The sequence below is a fragment of the Bos indicus genome, chromosome 25 (genome assembly GCF_029378745.1).
Source record: "Bos indicus isolate NIAB-ARS_2022 breed Sahiwal x Tharparkar chromosome 25, NIAB-ARS_B.indTharparkar_mat_pri_1.0, whole genome shotgun sequence".
Lineage (NCBI taxonomy): Eukaryota > Metazoa > Chordata > Mammalia > Artiodactyla > Bovidae > Bos > Bos indicus.
The window spans coordinates 10267895-10290324 of record NC_091784.1 but is presented as its reverse complement, the minus strand read 5'-3'; the positions used below and the strand labels follow the sequence as shown (position 1 = coordinate 10290324).

Here is a 22430-nt window from a genome sequence, read left to right as displayed (position 1 = left end):
CGGAAGTCCTGCTATGGGGTCAGGGCGCTGGGCCTCGCTTGGTGAAGTCAAACTCCAGCTGATGCCAACCCAAAGGTGCCCTAGGTGAAGTCCTTGTCCTCTGCTGCAGCATGCCCTCCACCGCTCTGGGCCGGAAACAGGACCTCACAGGGGGCGCTCATCTCTTCAAATTCAGTTCAGAATCTGGCTCTCCCAGTCATACTGTTTGAAAAGGTAAAGACACAGGAGACTGAAAAACAACATCTTTATTTATGACTGAAGATGTGACAGCATTCACAAAATGCCAAGGAAAGCCATTCCCTGGTTCAGTTTTTTAAGTCTCAGAGCCTCTGACATCTGAACTTTCACTACATACCAGCCAGGAATGCTTCTTTGTGGGAACAGAGTTTCCCTCTAACAGCTATTTTTCTGTTTTCTTAACATACTAGTGTTACTCATTCAGTTTTTCCCCTTGGGTCCTGACTGACACTTGTCCACTGTGCTCACCTGTTGTGTTTCTTAGGCTATCTGTAGGAGCTGCAACATCACAGCAGTGATCCCTAAGACAGAGGTAAGCAGGATACATCTATGGGAGCCCTCTGTGTTATATTCTTTTTCTGAGTAATGATGGCAGCCAGGAAATGAACAAAGGGGTTCAGTAAATTAAAGCCTTAAATTTAAGGCACACAACTTCATTTTCCTCAATTCAAATAGCTGGTTGGATTTTTTATTTCAGAAAAGCTATTTTATTTTTTGTGTACACAGCACACAACGTTTAACTAGCTTTATTACATGTTAAAGTATACAAACTGATTTAGGGAAAACCTCTAAACTGTTTCCCCAAATGATTGACATGGCCCAAAACAAAAGGGGGGAGTTGAGGGGGTACAAATTCATAGCCCTTCAAATATGAACAGAATGGGAAGACATCTAGTCTCATAAAACCTTGGTGGAGATGCACCCTAGCGGATGATCTGGCCTCAGTAAACAGCTGAATTTCCCTGTGCCTGTATGGGAACACAAAAAGTCACCAAAAGTGGACTGTCAACAGAGAAAACGGGGGCTGCTTGCATCCTAGGGTTTCTCATAGAAGCAACAGCTCCATAGTACCAAAGTTATTGTACCTACGGCTGAGTGGCATGGGTCCATGATATCTATTGAAGTACTTCCTGAACGTCAATCAGAATTCATTAAACAAGAGGCCACTTACAACATGGGAAAAAGGACTGTCCCGGTATGAAGGGTTCACAATCTGAACTGGCCCTTTAAGACAATGAATAGTGTTACAGAAACATTGTAAACAAATAATTCAAATATGAAAACGCAAAATGTACAATTAGCAAATACATTTTTTTCTTTTAGGTAAGATTTTCAGAAAACCCAGGAATGGATTTTATATCACAAAATGGTCCATATCGCCCAAAAATGTCTTTCGATTGGACAGTAAAATAATACTTGCTGGAAGCTAAAAACTTAGATAAAGTACAGGCCATTGGGAGTGGTAAAGCTTTAATTTCTCCAATTTTCTTCCAGATCAGCTTATTACTAGGGTTCTCATGGCACAGGAAGAGGTGGTAGCTTTCCACGGGGGCACACTTGGGGTTGATTTTGGTGATGTTCCACGTCAGGGCGATGCCCCTGGGCCGCAGCACCCGTTTTACTTTGAGCTCAGGCTTCTGAGGAGGAAGCGTGTCGCGGACTTTGTCTGCCAGCTCCGACAGCGGTAGCGGCGGCTCCGGGAGAGGTGGCAGGTGCTCAAAGGACTCACAAACCTGAAACACGTTCACACAAAGTTCAGCAAGCGGGGCGGGTGGGTTCTGATTGTTTTTAAAGTGGTCAACCACAGTTCTACAATATGTTTCCCAATCCTCAATCCATTTATCAAAATCATAAGAGCAAAAGGATGCTTCAGGGATTTGTGAGGCTGGTTCCAGATTTTTCAAACATTAGCTTCTTTTCGAGTTAAGATCTGTACACTTTGGAATATCACTAATCTAGAATGGGTTAGGTCCCAGACCTTCTGGAGAAATATTCCATCTCATTGCCAAACTGTGTTCCCAAACACTGTGCCAATTTACATGAAAAGTACAAGTGTAGGAGAACACCCATTTCCCTCCACCCTCATTAACAATGGCAACTACTCTTAAAAATCTTTTCCAATTTGTTGGATTAAAAAATGGACTTGTTTTAATTCTGTAGCTTCTGGAAAATTCAACTACATTATTTTAATTGAGTAAGTAAGTAGATTCATAACAGCACACTTAAAAAGCATACTAAAGTGCTTTCGAAGCTGAAACGTGACCCAATGTTTCTTCATTAGTGAAATGGGTGCTTTCATTCAACTTGGAACAAATAACCCTTACAGAACATTTTGTATCAGTACCTGGGCTGCATTTTGTGACACTGGAGTTGTCTCTTTTGAGACTGAAACAGCTTTCACAGGTGACTCAAGGGTGGATACTGGGCTTTCTGTGAACAACACAAAGTTTAAAAGTAAAATTTATCTGCAATAATCAATCCCATAACCTTTAAAGCCAACAGTTTACATCTTGTGTAATAAGTAAATGTAAATTAAAATTATAAAACTGTGAAATAAGAAGATAAACTTTTGCTAAAAGTTCGAGACCCAAAGGTATCAAATATAGATAATTTTTCTTTTATATGACAAAAAGTCCCCCTTTAAGGTAAACATGCACATCGTGGTGCAGTTGGGAACTAGGAAACATTACTCACAGAAGAGGGATTCCTGCTTAGCAGTCTTAGGGGGCGGATGCTGCCGTCAGGTCAGCACGATTGTCTGTAAACACAGAACGGTTCACAGTCCTGTATGAAGGTGCGATACAACCAAGATCTGCGAATTCAGACTAGAACTCACGCAGACCTGGGTTGCAAGTATATCTACTGCTGAGGGCCATGTAGCCCAGGGGGGAATAAGACATAAACTGTGTGCTGTTGAAAGGGAGGGGAGGAAGAAGAGACAGAACAGAGAATGGAAGAAAGAGAGATGGTTAGAAGAAGAAAGAAAAGGAGAAAAATAGAGAAAATGTGGGTGTGAGGGAGAGAAAGTTTAGTAGGTACAAGAATAGTTTGAGGACAACCAGGGAGAGTATTAAGAGGATAGTAAGAAAAAGGGCTTCACGCTGGAAAGCAGGGCCCGACAGCTAGAAATTTCAGAAATTTGAACATAAATAAGCAGCAAAAACCATTTTAGATTCATTGTGTGTGCTGTGATATATTAATAACTTTAATATATTTTATGAATCTCCTCAAATAAAATTTCTTTCATTTGTGTTTTCCTTTTAACTGACAAGGATAATTAAGATTCTACATAGTGTTTCAAAGATACCTTATTAGTCACATTATTTACTGGTATTAAAAAAATCTTTCTAGAAGAGGTAATGATTTTATGCTTTTAATTCTAAGATAATCTGCACAGCCTTTTTAATGGGTTTGTTAATTAGAACTAGACTTGTGAAATCATAATCTGCAGGTTTATCGACGCACAAGAGCTGATACAAATAACCTTCTTTATATTTTCAAGTGAACAGTTTCATACAAAAAAAAAATTCCAACAGATAATAGCTTTCCATAACTAACATTCCTTCTTTCAAGGTGGTAGGTCAAAAAGCTCTTAGCAAATTTAAACAGGTTAGAAACAAAGCAGGACTTTTATCCCAAATCAGTTAATGTTTAGATCCTCCGCACCATCAATGTCAATGTCTTGTGAATACTCTGCAGCTTTTATCCTTATCTACATAAAAATGCATAATGGTTACTTTAGAACTTTGTATTCTCAAAACAACAGTAGCAAGCACCCCATTATTTTAACATTCTTTCTCATTAAATTGCTAGGGGAGAATTGTGGCTTCCAGTTTCAACTTAATCCTTTGGTGTTTGACCTTCCAGACCATTTGCTGCATGTATTCACTTGTAAATATTTATATTATAGACATGATTTTTAAAGTTTGCATTTAAAAGTGAAAGTGGAAGTCGCTCAGTCGTGTCTGACTCTTTTTGACTCCATGACAATAACCCCACCAGGCTACTCTGTCCATGGAATTCTCCAGAAAAGGATACTGAAGTGGGTAGCCATTCCCTTCTCCAGGGGATCTTCCTGACCCAAGGATCAAACCTGGGTCTTCTGCACTGAAGGCAGATTCTTTACCATCTGAGCTACCAGGGAAGCCCAGCAGATCAGATCAGATCAGTCACTCAGTCATGTCCGACTCTTTGCGACCCCATGAATCCCAGCACGCCAGGCCTCCCTGTCCATCACCAACTCCTGGAGTTCACTCAGACTCAGGTCCATCAAGTCAGTGATGCCATCCAGCCATCTCATCCTCTGTCGTCCCCTTCTCCTCCTGCCCCCAATCCCTCCCAGCATCAGAGTCTTTTCCAATGAGTCAACTCTTCACATGAGGTGGCCAAAGTACTGGAGTTTCAGCTTTAGCATCATTCCTTCCAAAGAAATCCCAGGGCTGATCTCCTTCAGAATGGACTGGTTGGATCTCCTTGCAGTCCAAGGGACTCTCAAGAGTCTTCTCCAACACCACAGTTCAAAAGCATCAATTCTTCGGCGCTCAGCCTTCTTCACAGTCCAACTCTCACATCCATACATGACCACTGGAAAAACCATAGCCTTGACTAGACAAACCTTTGTTGGCAAAGTAATGTCTCTGCTTTTCAACATGCTATCTAGGTTGGTCATAACTTTCCTTCCAAGGAGTAAGCGTCTTTTAATTTCATGGCTGCAATCACCATCTGTAGTGATTTTGGAGCCCAGAAAAATAAAGTCTGTCACTGTTTCCACTGTTTTCCCATCTATTTCCCTTGAAGTGGTGTGACCGGATGCCATGATCTTTGTTTTCTGAATGTTGAGCTTTAAGCCAACTTTTTCACTCTCCACTTTCACTTTCATCAAGAGGCTTTTGAGTTCCTCTTCACTTTCTGCCATAAGGGTGGTGTCATCTGCATATCTGAGGTTGTTGTTATTTCTCCCGGCAGTCTTGATTCCAGCTTGTGTTTCTTCCAGTCCAGCGTTTCTCATGATGTACTCTGCATATAAGTTAAATAAACAGGGTGACAATATACAGCCTTGACGTACTCTTTTTCCTATTTGGAACTAGTCTGTTGTTCCATGTTCAGTTCTAACTGTTGCTTCCTGACCTGCATACAAATTTGTCAAGAGGCAGATCAGGTGGTCTGGTATTCCCATCTCTTGAAGAATTTTCCACAGTTTATTGTGATGCACACAGTCAAAGGCTTTGGCATAGTCAATAAAGCAGAAATAGATGTTTTTCTGGAACTCTCTTGCTTTTTCCATGATCCAGCGGATGTTGGCAATTTGATCTTTGGTTCCTCTGCCTTTTCTGAAACCAGCTTGAGTATCAGGAAGTTCACGGTTCACATATTGCTGAAGCCTGGCTTGGAGAACTTTGAGCATTACTTTACTAGCGTGTGAGATGAGTGCAATTGTGCGGTAGTTTGAGCATTCTTTGGCATTGCCTTTCTTTGGGATTGGAATGAAAACTGACCTTTTCGAGTCCTGTGGCCACTGCTGAGTTTTCCAAATGTGCTGGCATATTGAGTGTAGCACTTTCACAGCATCATCTTTCAGGATTTGGAATAGCTCAGCTGGAATTCCATCACCTCCACTAGCTTTGCCATAAAAGTGAACTATTCAGATACAATTTACATACAGTATAATGTACCCATTTAAAATGTGCAAAAACTCTTTTTGAGTTTTGACAAATGTATTATTGTGAAACCCTCACCAAATTCAAGATACAATGTTTATATTACACCAAATAGTGTCCCTTTTGATAATACAAACGAATCTGAGTCCATATTGGATCTATTTTACTTGAATCTTTGTATGCTACTGCTTTTGCTATAAGTTAAAAATGTTGCTGATGGCCTGAAATATACAGGAGCGCTCATTCTCAAGGGCTGACCTTTAAAGTTATATAACACTTTCCATTTACATAGAGATTAAAAAGTTGCAGAACAGAGGATAACATTTGTCTTGCTGGAGGTTTATAGGAACACTGTGAAGGGACCTATATGAACAAATAGCTGCCAAGAACAAAGGATTCTGACACCAAGAAGTCTGTAGCAACCAACCACATTCCCTCCCCTTTTAGTATAAAAGAAGCCTGAATTCTAACCCAGAGGAGATGGTTCTTTGGGACACTAGTCAACCATCTTCTTAAGTTTCCTGGTGCACTCCTTGCCCTAACAACTCATCTCTCGATTTACTGTCCTGTCATGCGGTGAGCAGTACAAACTTAAACTCAGTAATATTCACAATCCCTCTCTCATCACTGGCCCCATGAAACCACAGGTCTGTTGTCACTAACAATTAGATGGCTTTTTCTAGAATTTGTTAATTCTAATAAACCATGTTAATTCTAATAAACCGAATTAACATGGTTTTTGTTCAACATTTTGTTTCTGAGATTCATCAACGTTGTTGTATATAATAATATATTTCATTCATTTTTATTGTTGAGTAGTATTTAGCTCTATAGACAGTTATGTCACAACCTACTTATCTATTCATGGACATTTGGGTTGTTTCTAGTTTGGGACTATTATGAACAAAGTTGCTATGAACATTTGTGTAAAAGTCTTTGTGTAGATGGGCTTCCCCAATGCCTCAGTGGTAAAGAATCCACCTGCAGTAGAGGAGACAGGTGAGATGCAGGTTTGATCCCTGGGTTGGAAGATCCCCTGCACAAGGAAATGGCAACCTATTGCAATATTCTTGCCTGAAAAACCCCATGGACAGAGGAGCCTGATGGGCTACAGTCCACAGGGTTGCAGAGTCTGAACGACAGAGCATTTTGTGTAGATGTAGGTTTTCATCTCTCTTGATAAATACCTAAAGGTGGAATAATAGTGTCAATTGCTAGTGTGTTTAGAAACTGCAAAACCACTTCCAAAGTGGTTTTACCATTTTACATTCCTACCAGCAAAACAAGAGAATTCCAGGTTGTTCCACATCCTTATCAGCACTTTGTATATTTTCAGTTGTTTTCATTTCAGCCATTTTAGTGGCGTGTTGTAGTATCTCATTATGGTCTTAACTTCCCTAGTGATGAAAAATGTTGAGAATGTCTTCTTCTGTTTATTTGTCATCCCCTTATCTTCTCTAGTGATGGGTCACCTACTTGCTTTGGGTTTAATTTGTTCTTTTTGTACTAACATCTTAAGGCAGTTGCTGTTGTTCAGTTGCTCAGTTGTGTTCAACTCTTTGCAACACCATGGACTGCAGCACGCCAGGCTTCCCTGTCCATCACCATCTCCAGGAACTTGCTCAAACTCATGTCCATTGAATCGATATCATCCACCCATCTCGTCCTCTGTCATCCCCTTCTCCTTCTGCCTTCAATCTTTTCCAGCATCAGGGTCCTTTCTAATGAGTCAGCTCTTTGCATTAGGTGGCCAAAGTATTAGAGCTACAGTTTCAGCATCAGTACTTCCAATGACTTCCAATTCAGGGTTGATCTCCTTTAGGATTGACTGGCTTGATCTTCTTGCAGTCCATGGGACTCTCTCAAGAGTCTTCTCCAACACCACAGCTCAAAAACATAAATTCTTTGGCACTTAGCCTTCTTTACGGTCCAACTCTCATATCCATACATGACTACTGGAAAAACCATAGCTTTGACTAGCAGACCTTTGTTGGCAAAGCAGTGTTTTAAGGCAGAATCTTATGTTATTCACGATAGACTTTCATTTTACTTTCTACCTTTCCTAATATAAATATTTAATGCTAGTAATTTCCTCTAAGCACTGTTTAGTTGCATTTCTTCAGATTTTGATATGCTGTTTTTTCATTCAGTTCAAAATATTTTTGAACTTCCCTTTTGATTTCTTTGACTCATGGGTTATTTAGAAATGTAATCTTTAGTTTCCAAATATCCAGGTATTACCCAAATAGCTGTTACTGATTACTTGTTGTATCGTATCTGTAATCATAGAATATGTTCTCTATCCTTTTAAATATACTGAGATTAGTTTTATGGTCCAGAACCAGTTTTATGGTATGTTTCATATGCACTTAAAAAGAACGCATTTTCTTCTGTGACCGCGTTTGAGTGTTCTATAAATGTCAAGTAGATTATTAAGTTGGTTGATAGTGTTGCTCAGGGTTCTATAACTTCACTGACTATATATTGTATCAACTACTGAGAAGGGAGTGTTGGAATCTCAAATTATAATTATTTTTCTATTTATAACTTCAGTCCAATTAGTTTTTATATTAGGAATCTTGAAGTTCTACCATAATGTGCATTAAGTGTAGATTTGTTTTTTGGGTGCACTGGGTCAGCCAAAACAACTGCTTTGTTTTTTGGTTGCAGCGTGTGGGCTTCCTCTAGTTGTGGTGTGGATGGACTTTTCCTGTTGTAGTGCAAGGGCTCAGTAGCTGTGGTGCACAGGCTCGTAATTGTGGCATGTGGGCTTAGTTGCTCCACAGCATGTGGGATTTTAGTTCCCCTACCCAGGACTGAACCCACATCCCCTGCATTGGAAGGCAGATTCTAACCACTGGACCACCAACGAAGTCCCATAAACACAGGTTTAGTGTGCCTTTCTGATGAAATGAGTGTTGCACTGTTATGAAACAGCCTTTTTTTCCCCTGGTAATATTCCTTGTTCTTAAGTCTGTCTGATAATAATATAGCCACTCTAACTTTCTTATGATTAGTGTCTGCATGGCTTACCTTCTTACAGCCTTTTAATTTTAACCTAACCATATATTTATATTTAATGCACATCATTTGCTGTCATAGTTGGGTCTTGTTTTGTTATCCAGTCCAACAGTGTGGTTGCTTAATATGCTCTTTATTCTATCCACTGAACTTTGAGTAGTTTCTTTTTACTTCATTTGATTTTCTGTCTTTTATTTCTCTTATTTATTCATGTTTTCCTTGAAAACTTTGAGTATATTTCTATCAATTCTTTTAAGGTCTTAGTCTGTTAATTCTGTTATCTGTCAAAAGTCTTTCTTTTGACAAATTTTTCTCCTGGTTTTGGATTCCATTTTTCTTCCTCATATCTCAAGTGACTTTAAAATCTGATGATGAATATTATGAATTTTACATGGTTGTGTGTTAAATTCTATTGTCTTCTTTGAAAAAAAGTAGGCTTTGTGTGATTAGCCACTTATTTTGGTTTTATTAGGGCAAAGCTAGAGTTGCCTTTGCTCTAAGATGAGTTTAGACCCATATATTCAGTGAGAATCTGCCACTGTGGTGTGTAAGATCTGAAACATTTCAAACCACTGCTGTTTGAGCTCTGGAAAATGTTTAGTGTAAAGCTTGTTGGCCTCTCTTTGCCCAGTTTCATGCAATTTCACTCATTCATGTGTGACTTGATATTTCAGCAGACTCAAGAGGACTCTTATGCTACCCTCTTGGAACTCTTTCTCTGAGTGGCTTCCTCATCTGATAGTATTCTTCACCTCATTCCAGCTGCCTCAGCCTCTCTGAATGTCAATCTCTGCCTCTGCCTGAGCAAGACAGCCTCTCTCTGCTTGGGATTTCCATCAGAGCACGGCAATCTAGGAAGAAAGCTGGGGCAACTCATAGGGCTCATCTCATTCATTTCCTTCTCTCAGAGACTGCAGTCCTGTACTGTAATATGTGAAAAAAATTTTCCTATATCTTGTTTAGTTTTCTACTAGTTTAAGTCTGATCCCATTAACTCCACCCTGAGTCTACATACGTACTTTCATAACTTTTTTCTCTTGATATATTATTAACATGTTTATGTAAATATATATACTTCTTTGATATTATTTTTAGTGGCTGAATATGGTTGTACCATATAAATTTAATTTTTGCAATGAATCTCTTATTTCTAGAAATTTAAGGGTTTCCAGTTTTATTTTTCATGAATAGCACTGCAATGAACATTTTCATATTTCCTCTATACTTTAGGCTTTTCAGATAATTATCCAAAGAATTGAGTCATAAGGCTTGCATTTTTGTAAAGTTTTGATGTAACAAATTGTCTTCCAGAAAAATTAATTTACAATCCTGTTCACAGTATATAAACTTACATTTCTTTTAAAACTATTTAATGCAAAATCTGCATTAATTCAACATTTTTTGGGGAAAAGTACACTGTGTGCCAAGCACTGTGCTAAAAAGATGAAAATATATAGATTAATAAAAACATTAAAGTTGCTGCAAAGAACGTTAAGTCTTTTTAGGAAGACAGGTATGTGCAGAAACAATTATAGAACAGAAAAATAAAGGTATAATATAGGCATGCACAAAATACCACGGTAAGGAGAGCCAATATTGCCAATTTCTGCCTGGAAGGAATCAGATCAGATCAGATCAGATCAGTCGTTCAGTACTGTCCGACTCTTTGTGACCCCATGAATCGCAGCACGCCAGGCCTCCCTGTCCATCACCAACTCCTGGAATTCACTGAGACTCACGTCCATCGAGTCAGTGATGCCATCCAGCCATCTCATCCTTTGTCACCCCCTTCTCCTCCTGCCCCCAATCCCTCCCAGCATCAGGGTCTTTTCCAATGAGTCAACTCTTCGCATGAGATGGCCAAAGTACTGGAGTTTCAGCTTTAGCATCATTCCTTCCAAAGAAATCCCAGGGCTGATCTCCTTCAGAATGGACTGGTTGGATCTCCTTGCAGTCCAAGGGACTCTCAAGAGTCTTCTCCAACACCACAGTTCAAAAGCATCAATTCTTTGGTGCTCAGCCTTCTTCACAGTCCAACTCTCACATCCATACATGACCACTGGAAAAACCATAGCCTTGACTAGACGAACCTTTGTTGGCAAAGTAATGTCTCTGCTTTTCAATATGCTATCTAGGTTGGTCATAACTTTTCTTCCAAGGAGTAAGCATCTTTTAATTTCATGGCTGCAATCACCATCTGCAGTGATTTTGGAGCCCAGAAAAATGAAGTCTGACACCGTTTCCACTGTTTCCCCATGTATTTCCCATGAAGTGGTGGGACCAGATGCCATGATCTTCGTTTTCTGAATGTTGAGCTTTAAGCCAACTTTTTCACTTTCCTCTTTCACTTTCATCAAGAGGCTTTTGAGTTCCTCTTCACTTTCTGCCATAAGGGTGGTGTCATCTGCATATCTGAGGTTATTGATATTTCTCCCGGCAATCTTGATTCCAGCTTGTGTTTCTTCCAGTCCAGCATTTCTCATGATGTACTCTGCATATAAGTTAAATAAACAGGGTGACAATATACAGCCTTGACAAACTCCTTTTCCTATTTGGAACCAGTCTGTTGTTTCATGTCCAGTTCTAACTGTTGCTTCCTGACCTGCATACAAATTTGTCAAGAGGCAGATCAGGTGGTCTGGTATTCCCATCTCTTTCAGAATTTTCCACAGTTTATTGTGATGCACACAGTCAAAGGCTTTGGCATAGTCAATAAAGCAGAAATAGATGTTTTTCTGGAACTCTCTTGCTTTTTCTATGATCCAGCGGATGAACAGTTCAGCACAAGTGTCTAAACTGAATATATTAAAGTATGATAAGTGGGGTCATCAGACAAGCCTGGGGAGGCACAGAGCAGAGAGCATTCCTGGCAGAGAGAACAGCATATGCAGTGATGGCAAGGAGAGGAGCAGCACTGCCTATTGAGATGCTATTAAGGCAGAGGGAAGGAATTTGTAGAAGATAAAGCTAAAAAAGTTTTCAATGTTTAAGTCATTAAAAATTCTGTTATAGGGTGAGAGGAACTTTCAAGAGGGAGGGGACATATGCATACTTATGGCTGATTTATGCTGCTGTATGGCAGAAACCAACACAGCACTGTAAAGCAATTATCTACCATTTAAAATTTTTTAAAAATATTTAAAGATATTTAATAAAAGAATTCTGTATATCTTGTTAAGGAATTTGGATTTTACTCTAAAGACAAAAATATAACCAGATTCATTATGGACTCCAATTCATTTTAATCTTTTTGAAATTGGAAACTGAAGGGTTTTTGATTCTATCATGAAGTTCCTGAAGATTTCAATGGTTCCAACCTTTGTCTGGATCCACAGTTGTGATGGGAGAATGAACTGGACTGTATAGTTCCTATAGTAATCTCTGTTTTTAAGTATTACATAATTTCCCAATCCTAATAAGTGGAATTTAAATATTTAAAGCAGTACCATAAACACACAAGTGCAATTAAGAGATGAAACCTTGTAATTTATTAGCAGCCCTGCTGCTGCTACTGCTGCTAACTCGCTTCAGTCTTGTCCAACTCTGTGCAACCCCATAGATGGCAGCCCACCAGGATCCCCCGTCCCTGGGATTCTCCAGGCAAGAACACTGTATTTTACTTCTTTTTGTTTTAATCTGAGAAAGAGGGTACTGCTGTCACATTTTCATATTATGCCCTAGCATCCCCTCATAGCCACTATTGTTTAAGGAACAGGTGTGTCTCACAGGTAAAACAGAGATTTCCAATAGCCCCAGGCAACCCAGATAAGTGAATGGATAAATTACTGTACATTCACACCATGGAATACTACTCAGCAATAAAAAGGAATACTTGCTCAACAACTTAAATACCCTTGGGAGAAATTATGCTGAGTGAAACAAGGATACATATTATATCATATTTATAAAACATTCACACAATAATATAATAGTGAGGAACAGATTAGTGGTTGCCAGGGTTTAGGGACTGGGGGAAAACCCCAAAAAAATCCTTACGGGTAGTATGAGGGAAACTTGGAGTAATGTAACAGCTGTGTAATTTGATTGTAGTGGCAGCCCCATAAATCTACACGTGATAAAATTAATGTACACTAACACACACAAAAAACTTCATAAATGGGTCAAATGTATTTTGAGTTGTTACCCTTTCCCACTTTCTTGAAAAAGTAAAATCCTTTACCTGTGCTGCAGTTTGACAGGTCGTCTTTCGTCAGATCAATCACAGAATCATATTTCTTCTCTATAGCCTGGAAAGTTGTTAAAAAATAAGATTTTGCCTCAACAGAAAATGTTTTTTTAAAAATAAAACATGTTATTTCAAATTACCATTTATAAGCTAGAGATTGAACATTCTTTAAGTTTTACAGTTTAGTTCAACTCTACTATGAAAGAGAAGCTCGTAAAATACTATCCAGTTTCTGTGAGGATGACAGGAGAGTCTAAATGAATTAATCTGGTAATAAACACAGTTGTGAAACATGTTTATCATTAGCTACTTGCTTTTTAATGTTTAAACTGGACTGGAACCTGGTCATGCTAACTAATCAGATATTAATTTCTCAGAGAATGACTCTCCCAAAGAATGAATGACATAGATGAGTCATCCAACATATAGCAACACTAAAGTTCCTAGAACTAACATATTCAAATAAATAATATTCAGAGACAATGTTTACTACCTACCATAGCTCTCTTTTCAGCAACAGCTAAATTGTTAGAATTTCCTGATGCAATTTTTCCAGTAGCTGAAAGAAAATTATTAAAATATGAACATTTTACAAGTTTACTAACTATTCAACATTTATGGACTTTATAAGATACAAATGCTGAAACAATAATAATGGGGATGCTAACTAACCATTATATAATCATAAAAATTTGTAACTCAACTGACGTATTCCAAAGACCAATGGACCAGTCCAAAAAAAAGCACAATCTAATTTTGGTTCAAAAGGTTTTGGTACCTTTACAACTGTATTAGTAACTCTTTTTTGAGTATCTGTCTATAAACTACTGTAGCATTTGAGGAAATAAACTTGGAAATGTACACATTTTTAAAATTTATAGTATCTTTAGATTAGACCACCTGGAATGGCTGAAGAGGATTCTTCATACAACCAGTAAAGGCATCAGATAAATGCATAATATCCCTTAACTATCTGATTTACAATCTTAACAGCCCAAATCATGAGGGCAATTAAGTAGTTATGTAAGTGGAGATAAAGTTTTCTGAAAATAAGATGCAAATTAAATTCTCTTAATATATACTAAAAATGAAAACGAAATGGGGAATTTTGAAGAAGAAATTATGAGCCAACAGATAGCTATTTTAAGGGAAAGGAAATTGATTGGGAATCTAAGGTTAAAGATTTTTACCTAAGTATAATGAGAAACTCTAAAAAGTAACATAGGTGTTATTTTTTTAAAGTTAAAAGAAATCAAAGATTAACTAAACATTAGCCAAACTTTATTTTTTGCTTTTTTGGCTGTGCTGTGCAGCATGTGGGACCTTAGTTCCCCAGCCAGAAATCAAACCTGTTCCCTCTGCATTGGGAGACCAGTCTTGACCATTTAACTGCCAGGGAAGTCCCAGATTAGCCAAACTTTAAATCCAAAAGTACATCACTACCACCACCAAGACCAGAGCAAACAAGTACAAATAACAGATATGAAAGTATTTTTATAATTTATAAAGCCACTCAACACAAGTAAACAAAGAAACAACAAGTAAAGAAAGAAAAGGCCATAGATTGATTAACACAAGGTTAAAAAGAACCTCAACTTTATTAAACAATCAACTGATTTATTCAGGTTAATCACAGATATAAATTAAACATTTTTAAGAGTAGAATTTTCAATTCTGTTTTAAATACTGTTTTGAGGCTTTCTAATTTGACAGATCATATTTTAATCAACTTAACATACCTGTTGGATTTGATGCAACTGGAATTGTCAAATTAGGACTTTCCACAGAAATCAACAGGACGTCATTATTACTAAAATGAAACAAATATGTATTATTATGTTGAGACATGTAATCAATGGTTATAATTATTCTATTTTACCATTTCATAACTGATATGTTTTAATCTAACAACTGGTGGGGGGAGTCAGAATGATGATTAACCAAGTACCGAAGAAACCCTGGCGTATAACCAATTATTTATATAATCAAAAGTTCACGATACACAATGAATTCAGTAGAGATCCTTAAAATTTAGTAGAGATTCATTTACAATAAAGCCAAATGTACAATCTATAAGTATACAAGATCTATACGTGTACAAAATATACAAACGTCACTCTAGCACACATATGTGCCTTCGTGAAAATGAAACAATGTATAAAAGAAACAAACTCTTTGTTACAGATGAAGAAGTATAAAAAATATACTTAAAAATTAATTCTGCCACTACTTTACATTGTATCACAATAGTAGCAACATTTACCACAGGTAAGAAACTGAGGAAAGGATGATAAATGATGCTGATTATGGTTACAGAATATTCTGAGTCAGAAGACTGTCGTCTGCTCCATTTTACTCTGACTGCACTTTTTTGAATCTGACATTTAAAATCGGAATTTTTGTTAAGAAAAATCTTAACATAAAGTTTAGTAAGCCAATTTAATTTGCTACATTAATTTCACGTGACTGGTACACAAGGTTGTGCCATTTTCTTATAGATGCTCTTAATTCTTAGCTTTGCTATTTGGTCTGATTCATTTCAAGTTATTTTTGTATATGTTGTAAGAGGTTCACTTTCCCTCTCTGGTTACTCTAGCAACACTTGTTGAAAAGACTACCTCTTCCTTATTAAATTATTTTGGCAACTTCATTGAAAACCAATGGACTCTCTGTATACTTTAATTTGTCCACTGATTTATATTTCTTTCCTCGTGCCAATACCATTCTCTTAATTCTTATAGCCTCACAGTTAAGTCGAACTCAGGTAGTATATGTCTTCCAACGTTATTCTTTTATAACACTGTTTTCACCTTCTAGGTCTTTTGCATTTCACACAAGTTTTTTGTTGTTGTTGTTTTTGTTAGTTTATTTTCGGTTGTGCTGGGTCTTCAGTGCTGTACAGGCTTTTCTATAGTTGTGGTGCATGGGCGTCTCATTGCTGTGGAGCACAGGCTCTACGATATGAGGGCTTCACAAGCTATAGCACATGGGCATAGTAGTTGTGGGTCCTGGGCTCCAGAGCACAGGCTCAATATTTGTGGTGTATGTATGGGCTTAGTTGCTCTGTGGCATGTGTGATATTCCTGGACAAGGGATTGAAACCATTGTCTCCTGCACTGGCAGGCAGATTCTTTACCACTGAGGCACCAAGGAAACACTTCACACAAGTTTTGGATCCGTTTGTTACTTTCTACAGAAAAGGATGCCAAGATTTTAAGAGTGCACTAAATATATAGAACAATCCGGGTGAAGTGACATCAACAATGAATTTTCTGATTTGTAAACATGGCATCTCACTATTTATACCTCCTTCGTCTCAGTAATATTTTGTACATTTAAAAATTACTAAATAGCTTTTCCAATAGCAGTTTTACGTTTATAGTAAAGTTGAGTAGAATGTACAGTGTTTTCCCATATACCTCCTAACCCCTCCCACACACCCTCCCACAAAATCCTGTACCACAGTGGTACTCTTGTTACAACTGATGAAACTATGCTAACATTACCATTATTGCCAAAGTTCATAGATTACAATAGCATTCACTCTCTTTTACAACTATTTGGCTGTATGGGGTCTTGGTTGTGGCACGGGGATCTTTAGTTGTGGCAGGCAGGATTAACAGCTGTGGCATAGGCACTGCGCTCTTCGTTGTGGGATCTGGTTCCTTGACCAGGGATTGAACCCGGGGTCCCTGCATTGCGAGCACAGAGTCAGCCACTGGACCACCAGGGAAGTCCCACAGTAGCATTTATTCTTAGTGTTAGGATGTTCTATGGATTTTGACAACTGTATAATGACAAGTATCCACCATTACAGTATAATATAAAATAGTTTCACTGCCCCAAAATCCCCAGTGCTTTGCCTGCCTATTCATCTCTCCCTACTAACTTCTGACAACATTTGATTTCTTACTATCTCCATTCAGTTCAGTTGCTCAGTCGTGTCCAACTCTTTGTGACCCCATGAATCGCAGCATGCCAGGCCTCGCTGTCCATCACCAACTCCTGGAGTTCACTCAGACTCACGCCCATCGAGTCAGTGATGCCATCCAGCCATCTCATCCTCTGTCGTCCCCTTCTCCTCCTGCCCCCAATCCCTCCCAGCATCAGAGTCTTTTCCAATGAGTCAACTCTTCACATGAGGTGGCCAAAGTACTGGAGTTTCAGCTTTAGCATCATTCCTTCCAAAGAAATCCCAGGGCTGATCTCCTTCGGACTGGACTGGTTGGATCTCCTTGCAGTCCAAGGGACTCTCAAGAGTCTTCTCCAACACCACAGTTCAAAAGCATCAGTTCTTCAGCGCTCAGCTTTCTTCACAGTCCAACCCTCACATCCATACATGACGACTGGAAAAACCATAGCCTGACTAGACGGACCTTTGTTGGCAAAGTAATGTCTCTGCTTTTTAATATGCTATCTAGGTTGGTCATCACTTTTCTTCCAAGGATAAGCACCTTTTAATTTCATGGCTGCAGTCACCATCTGCAGTGATTTTGGAGCCCCCAAAAATAAAGTCTGACACTGTTTCCACTGTTTCCCCATCTATTTCCCATGAAGTGATGGGACCAGATGCCATGATCTTCATTTTCTGAATGTTGAGCTTTAAGCCAACTTTTTCACTCTCCTCTTTCACTTTCATCAAGAGGCTTTTGAGTTCCTCTTCACTTTCTGCCATAAGGGTGGTGTCATCTGCATATCTGAGGTTGTTGATATTTCTCCCGGCAATCTTGATTCCAGCCTGTGCTTCTTCTAGCACAGCGTTTCTCATGATGTACTCTGCATAGAAGTTACATAAGCAGGGTGACAATATACAGCCTTGACGTACTCTTTTTCCTATTTGGAACCAGTCTGTTGTTCCATGTCCAGTTCTAACTGTTGCTTCCTGACCTGCATATAGGTTTCTCAAGAGGCAGGTCAGGTGGTCTGGTATTCCTATCTCTTGAAGAATTTTCCACAGTTTATTGTGATCCACACAGTCAAAGGCTTTGGCATAGTCAATAAAGCAGAAATAGATGTTTTTCTGGAACTCTCTTCCTTTTTCCATGATCTAGCAGATGTTGGTAATTTGATCTCTGATTCCTCTGCCTTTCCTAAAACCTGCTTGAACATCTGGAAGTTCATGGTTCACATATTGCTGAAGCCTGGCTTGGAGAATTTTGAGCATTACTTTACTAGCACGTGAGATGAGGGCAATTGTGCGGTAGTTTGAGCATTCTTTGGCATTGCCTTTCTTTGGGACTGGAATGAAAACTGACCTTTTCCAGTCCTGTGGCGACTGCTGAGTTTTCCAAATGTGCTGGCATATTGAGTGCAGCACTTTCACAGCATCATCTTTCAGGATTTGAAATAGCTCCACTGGAATTTCATCACCTCTACTAGCTTTGTTTGTAGTGATACTTTCTAAGGCCCACTTGACTTCACATTCCAGGATGTCTGGGTCTAGGTGAGTGATCACACCATCATGATTATCTGAGTCATGAAGATGTTTTTTGTACAGTTCTTCTGTGTATTCCTGCCACCTCTTCTTAATATCTTCTGCTTCTGTTAGGTCCATACCATTTCTGTCCTTTATCCAGCCCATCTTCGCATGAATTGTTCCCTTGGTATCTCTAATTTTCTTGAAGAGATCCCTAGTCTTTCCCATTCTGTTGTTTTCCTCTATTTCTTTCCATTGATCACTGAGGAAGGCCTTATCTCTTCTTGCTATTCTTTGGAACTCTGCATTCAGATGCTTATGTCTCCATAGTTTTACCTTTTCTAGAATGTCATGTAGTTGAAATCACCAGTATATGGCTTTCTCATATTGGCTTCTTTTCACTTAATAATACACATTTAAGTTTCCTCCAGGTCTTTTCATAGCTTGATAGCTCATTTCTTTTCTTTTTTTTTTTTTAAGCACTAAATAGTATTCTATTGTCTGAATGTACCACATTTGTTTATCCCTTCACTTACGGAAGGACATCCTGGGGCAAGTTTTGGCAGTTATGAACAAAACACATTTTATATTATTCTATTTTCTCTCCTTTTTTAGCATATTATACTATTTTAATTAGTAGCTTCCCTAGAGTTTGCAATATACATTGACAACTACTCCAAGTCAGTTGTCAAATAAATTCTACACTGCTTCAAAAGGAGTACCTTCGTTCTCAGTTACATCCGACTCTTTGTGATCCCATTAACTGTAGCCCATCAGGCTCCTCTGTCCATAGAATTTCCCAAGAATACTGGAGTGAGTTGCCATTTCCTCTTCCAGGGGATCTTCCCCACCCAGAAATTGAACCTGCGTCTCCTGCATGGCAGGCAAATTCTTTTCTGTTGTGTCACTGATAAAAGCCCCTACAAGTACCTTATAATAATAAAATATTCCTAATTCCTCTTTCTGTTCCTTGAATCAGTGCTGCCATTCATTTCACTTATAGTAAGTGTGTTAACAAGTACACACATGCATACACAATCAAATACACTGTTGCTATTAATTTGAACAAACTCTTATCAGTTAAATCAACTAAGAAGAAAAATAAAAGGTTCTACTTTATGTTCACGCATTCCTTTTCTTTATGTAGATCTGATTTTCTGACATACCATTTTCCTTCTCTATGAAGAATTTTTAATATTTCCTGTAAAGCAGATCTATTGGCAACTAATACCCTAAATTTTTGTTTGTCTGAGAAAGACTATTTCTCCTTCAACTTTGAAGGATGTCCACAGTGCAAAGCATTTTAGGTTGGTAAATTTTGTTCTCATAACACTTGAAAAACTTCACTCTACTTTCTTATTGTTTGTATAGTTTAAAGAAGTTGATGTAACTCTTACCTTAGCTCCTCCATAGATAAGGTGCTTTTTCCTTGGCTTTCAAGATAGCTTCAATTTTCTGAAGTTTAAACTATATTTAGGTGTATGTGTTTGGTATTTATCCTGCTTGGTGTTCTCTGAGCTCCCTGGATTGTGGTTTGGTCTCTAATGTTTATTTGGGAGAAATTCTTAGTCACTGTTACTTCAAACATTGCTTTTGTTCCTTTCTTTCTTCCTTCTGGAATTCCCATTATGCATATGTAATTCCCTTTGTAGTAGGCGACCTGAGCTCTTGGATATTCTGGGTTGTTATTGTCATTTTTTTTTTCCCCTCTTAGTCATATTATTAAAGTCAGTCATCGCTTTTCTTGGCAATGTCTAACTAATAAACCCATAAACAGCTTTCTTCAATTCTGTCAGTAGTTTTTATCTCAAGCATTTTTCTTAGAATTTCCATCTCTCTGTTTACATTACCAACCAGTTCTTGGATTTTGTCTCTTTCCATTAAAGTACATTAATCATAGTTTCTAAAAAATTCCTGGTTTGATAATTTCAACATTCCTGCCATATCTGACTCTGGTTCTGATGCTCGTTTGGTATCTTCAAATTGTTGTTTTTGATTTTTAGTCGGGTCATTTTTTTGTTGAAAGGTAGACATGATGTACTGGTTAAAAGGAACTATGGTAAACAGGCCTTCAGTAATGCAGTGGTAAAATGTGCGGAAGGAGGAGGCACTCTACTTTTCTTATGATTAGGCCTTTTAGTGAGCCTGTGCCCCTAGAATGTGAAATTCACTAGTTCATCTCTGTCCCCACAGCCCTCTTAGGTGGGACAGGATGGCGAGAAGGGGCTGGAGTTGTCTATTTCTCTTCCTCCATGTGTAATGCTAAAGGGAGCACATGTTGGATGTTTTCTTTCCCCCAGGTAGGTTAATCTCTGGTAATAGTTTCTCCTGAGGGTTCAGTTCAGCTCAGTTCAGTCACTCAGTTGTGTCCAACTCTTTGCGACCCCATGAATCGCAGCACGCCAGGCCTCCCTGTCCATCACCAACTCCCAGAGTTCACTCAGACTCACGTCCATCGAGTCAGTGATGTCATCCAGACATCTCATCCTCTGTCGTCCCCTTCTCCTCTTGCCCCTAATCCCTCCCAGCATCAGAGTCTTTTCCAATGAGTCAACTCTTTGCATGAGGTGGCCAAAGTACTGGAGTTTCAGCTTTAGCATCATTCCTTCCAAAGAAATCCCAGGGCTGATCTCCTTCAGAATGGACTGGTTGGATCTCCTTGCAGTCCAAGGGACTCTCAAGAGTCTTCTCCAACACCACAGTTCAAAAGCATCAATTCTTTGGTGCTCAGCCTTCTTCACAGTCCAACTCTCACATCCATATATGACCAGTGGAAAAACCATAGCCTTGACTAGACGAACCTTTGTTGGCAAAGTAATGTCTCTGCTTTTCAATATGCTATCTAGGTTGGTCACAACTTTTCTTCCAAGGGGTAAGCATCTTTTAATTTCATGGCTGCAGTCACCATCTGTAGTGATTTTGGAGCCCAGAAAAATAAAGTCTGACACTGTTTCCACTGTTTCCCCATGTATTTCCCATGAAGTGGTGGGACCAGATGCCATGATCTTCCTTTTCTGAATGTTGAGCTTTAAGCCAACTTTTTCACTCTCCACTTTCACTTTCATCAAGAGGCTTTTGAGTTCCTCTTCACTTTCTGCCATAAGGGTGGTGTCGTAGGGTAGGCCTATTCAAAAGCTTTTTTACCTTGCCCATTGCTGGAAACATGAAAGAATTTTTTTCCAGTGAAGATCAGTAGAGCTCATATAGGTAAAACTCACAAAACTGTGCCTTCTCCAATACCAGGACACTGCCCCCCTTCTGCCTTCCTCCTGCCTTGGAGTTTTTAACTCTGAGATTTATCTACTCTGAGCCTTCAGCAATTACAATTTGGGATTCCCTACCCCAGCAGTGGTTGCCGTGGAGGTTTCTGATCCTGTTCCAGGATGTTTTGATTCTCCGTTTTTGCCTGATTCTATCTCCAATTTGAGGGGCAGTAGTTTGCTCAATGACCTTACTTCTATGGTGGATCAGAGATGAGTGGTTGATTTTTTTCAGTTTGTTCAGCTTTTTACTTGTTAGTATGGAGTGATGACACCTCACATGCTAGATCGGAAATCTGAAGTCTACTTTATAGTTCTGAAATTAGGTCTTATATATATATTCTGGTAATTTACTCCTATGAATACCACATTCTTTGATGATATTATGTTCATAAGTGGCATTAATTTAAAATTTTAAATTGTTTATTGCCTGTATATAGAAATACTATAAGAAAACAGTATTATATATAACATATATACACACAGCACATAGTACAGAGGAAGGGTGTGATATATACACAGACATAGACCCTATACGGGTCTTCCCAGATGGAGCAGTGGTAAAGAATCTGTCCACCAATGCAGGAGATGCAAGAGATGTGGGTTTGATGCCTGGGTCAGGAAGATCCCCTAAAGCAGGAAACGACAATCCACTACAGTATTCTTGTCTGGAAAATTTCATGGACAGAGAAGTCTGGCAGGCTACAGTCCATGACTGAGCACACACAGATACCCTATACAGAAACACAATAAAATATTTTATATTTATCCACATAGTTATAACTTCTAGCACTCTTCATTACTTTACCTTTGCATAGATCCAATTTTCCATCTGGTATTATTTTCCTTCTACCTGATGAAGCTCCTTTGTA

The 22430-nt window shown here is 38.7% G+C and overlaps 1 protein-coding gene across 9 annotated transcripts in view; it reads right to left on the bottom strand.

The window, feature by feature from the left end:
* Positions 1-227: 227 nt before the first annotated feature.
* The window catches only part of ATF7IP2 (activating transcription factor 7 interacting protein 2), a 76627-nt gene continuing 54424 nt past the window's right edge, over positions 228-22430 (bottom strand). For all 9 annotated transcript variants that reach the window (XM_070779653.1, XM_070779647.1, XM_070779654.1 and 6 more), the window contains 5 exons: positions 14622-14692; positions 13380-13441; positions 12877-12943; positions 2363-2448; positions 228-1751 (listed from right to left, as the gene is read on the bottom strand). In XM_070779653.1, the coding sequence (XP_070635754.1) occupies positions 1338-1751; positions 2363-2448; positions 12877-12943; positions 13380-13441; positions 14622-14692 (700 nt within the window). In that variant the 3' untranslated portion in view covers positions 228-1337. The remainder of the gene's footprint in view (positions 1752-2362; positions 2449-12876; positions 12944-13379; positions 13442-14621; positions 14693-22430) is intronic.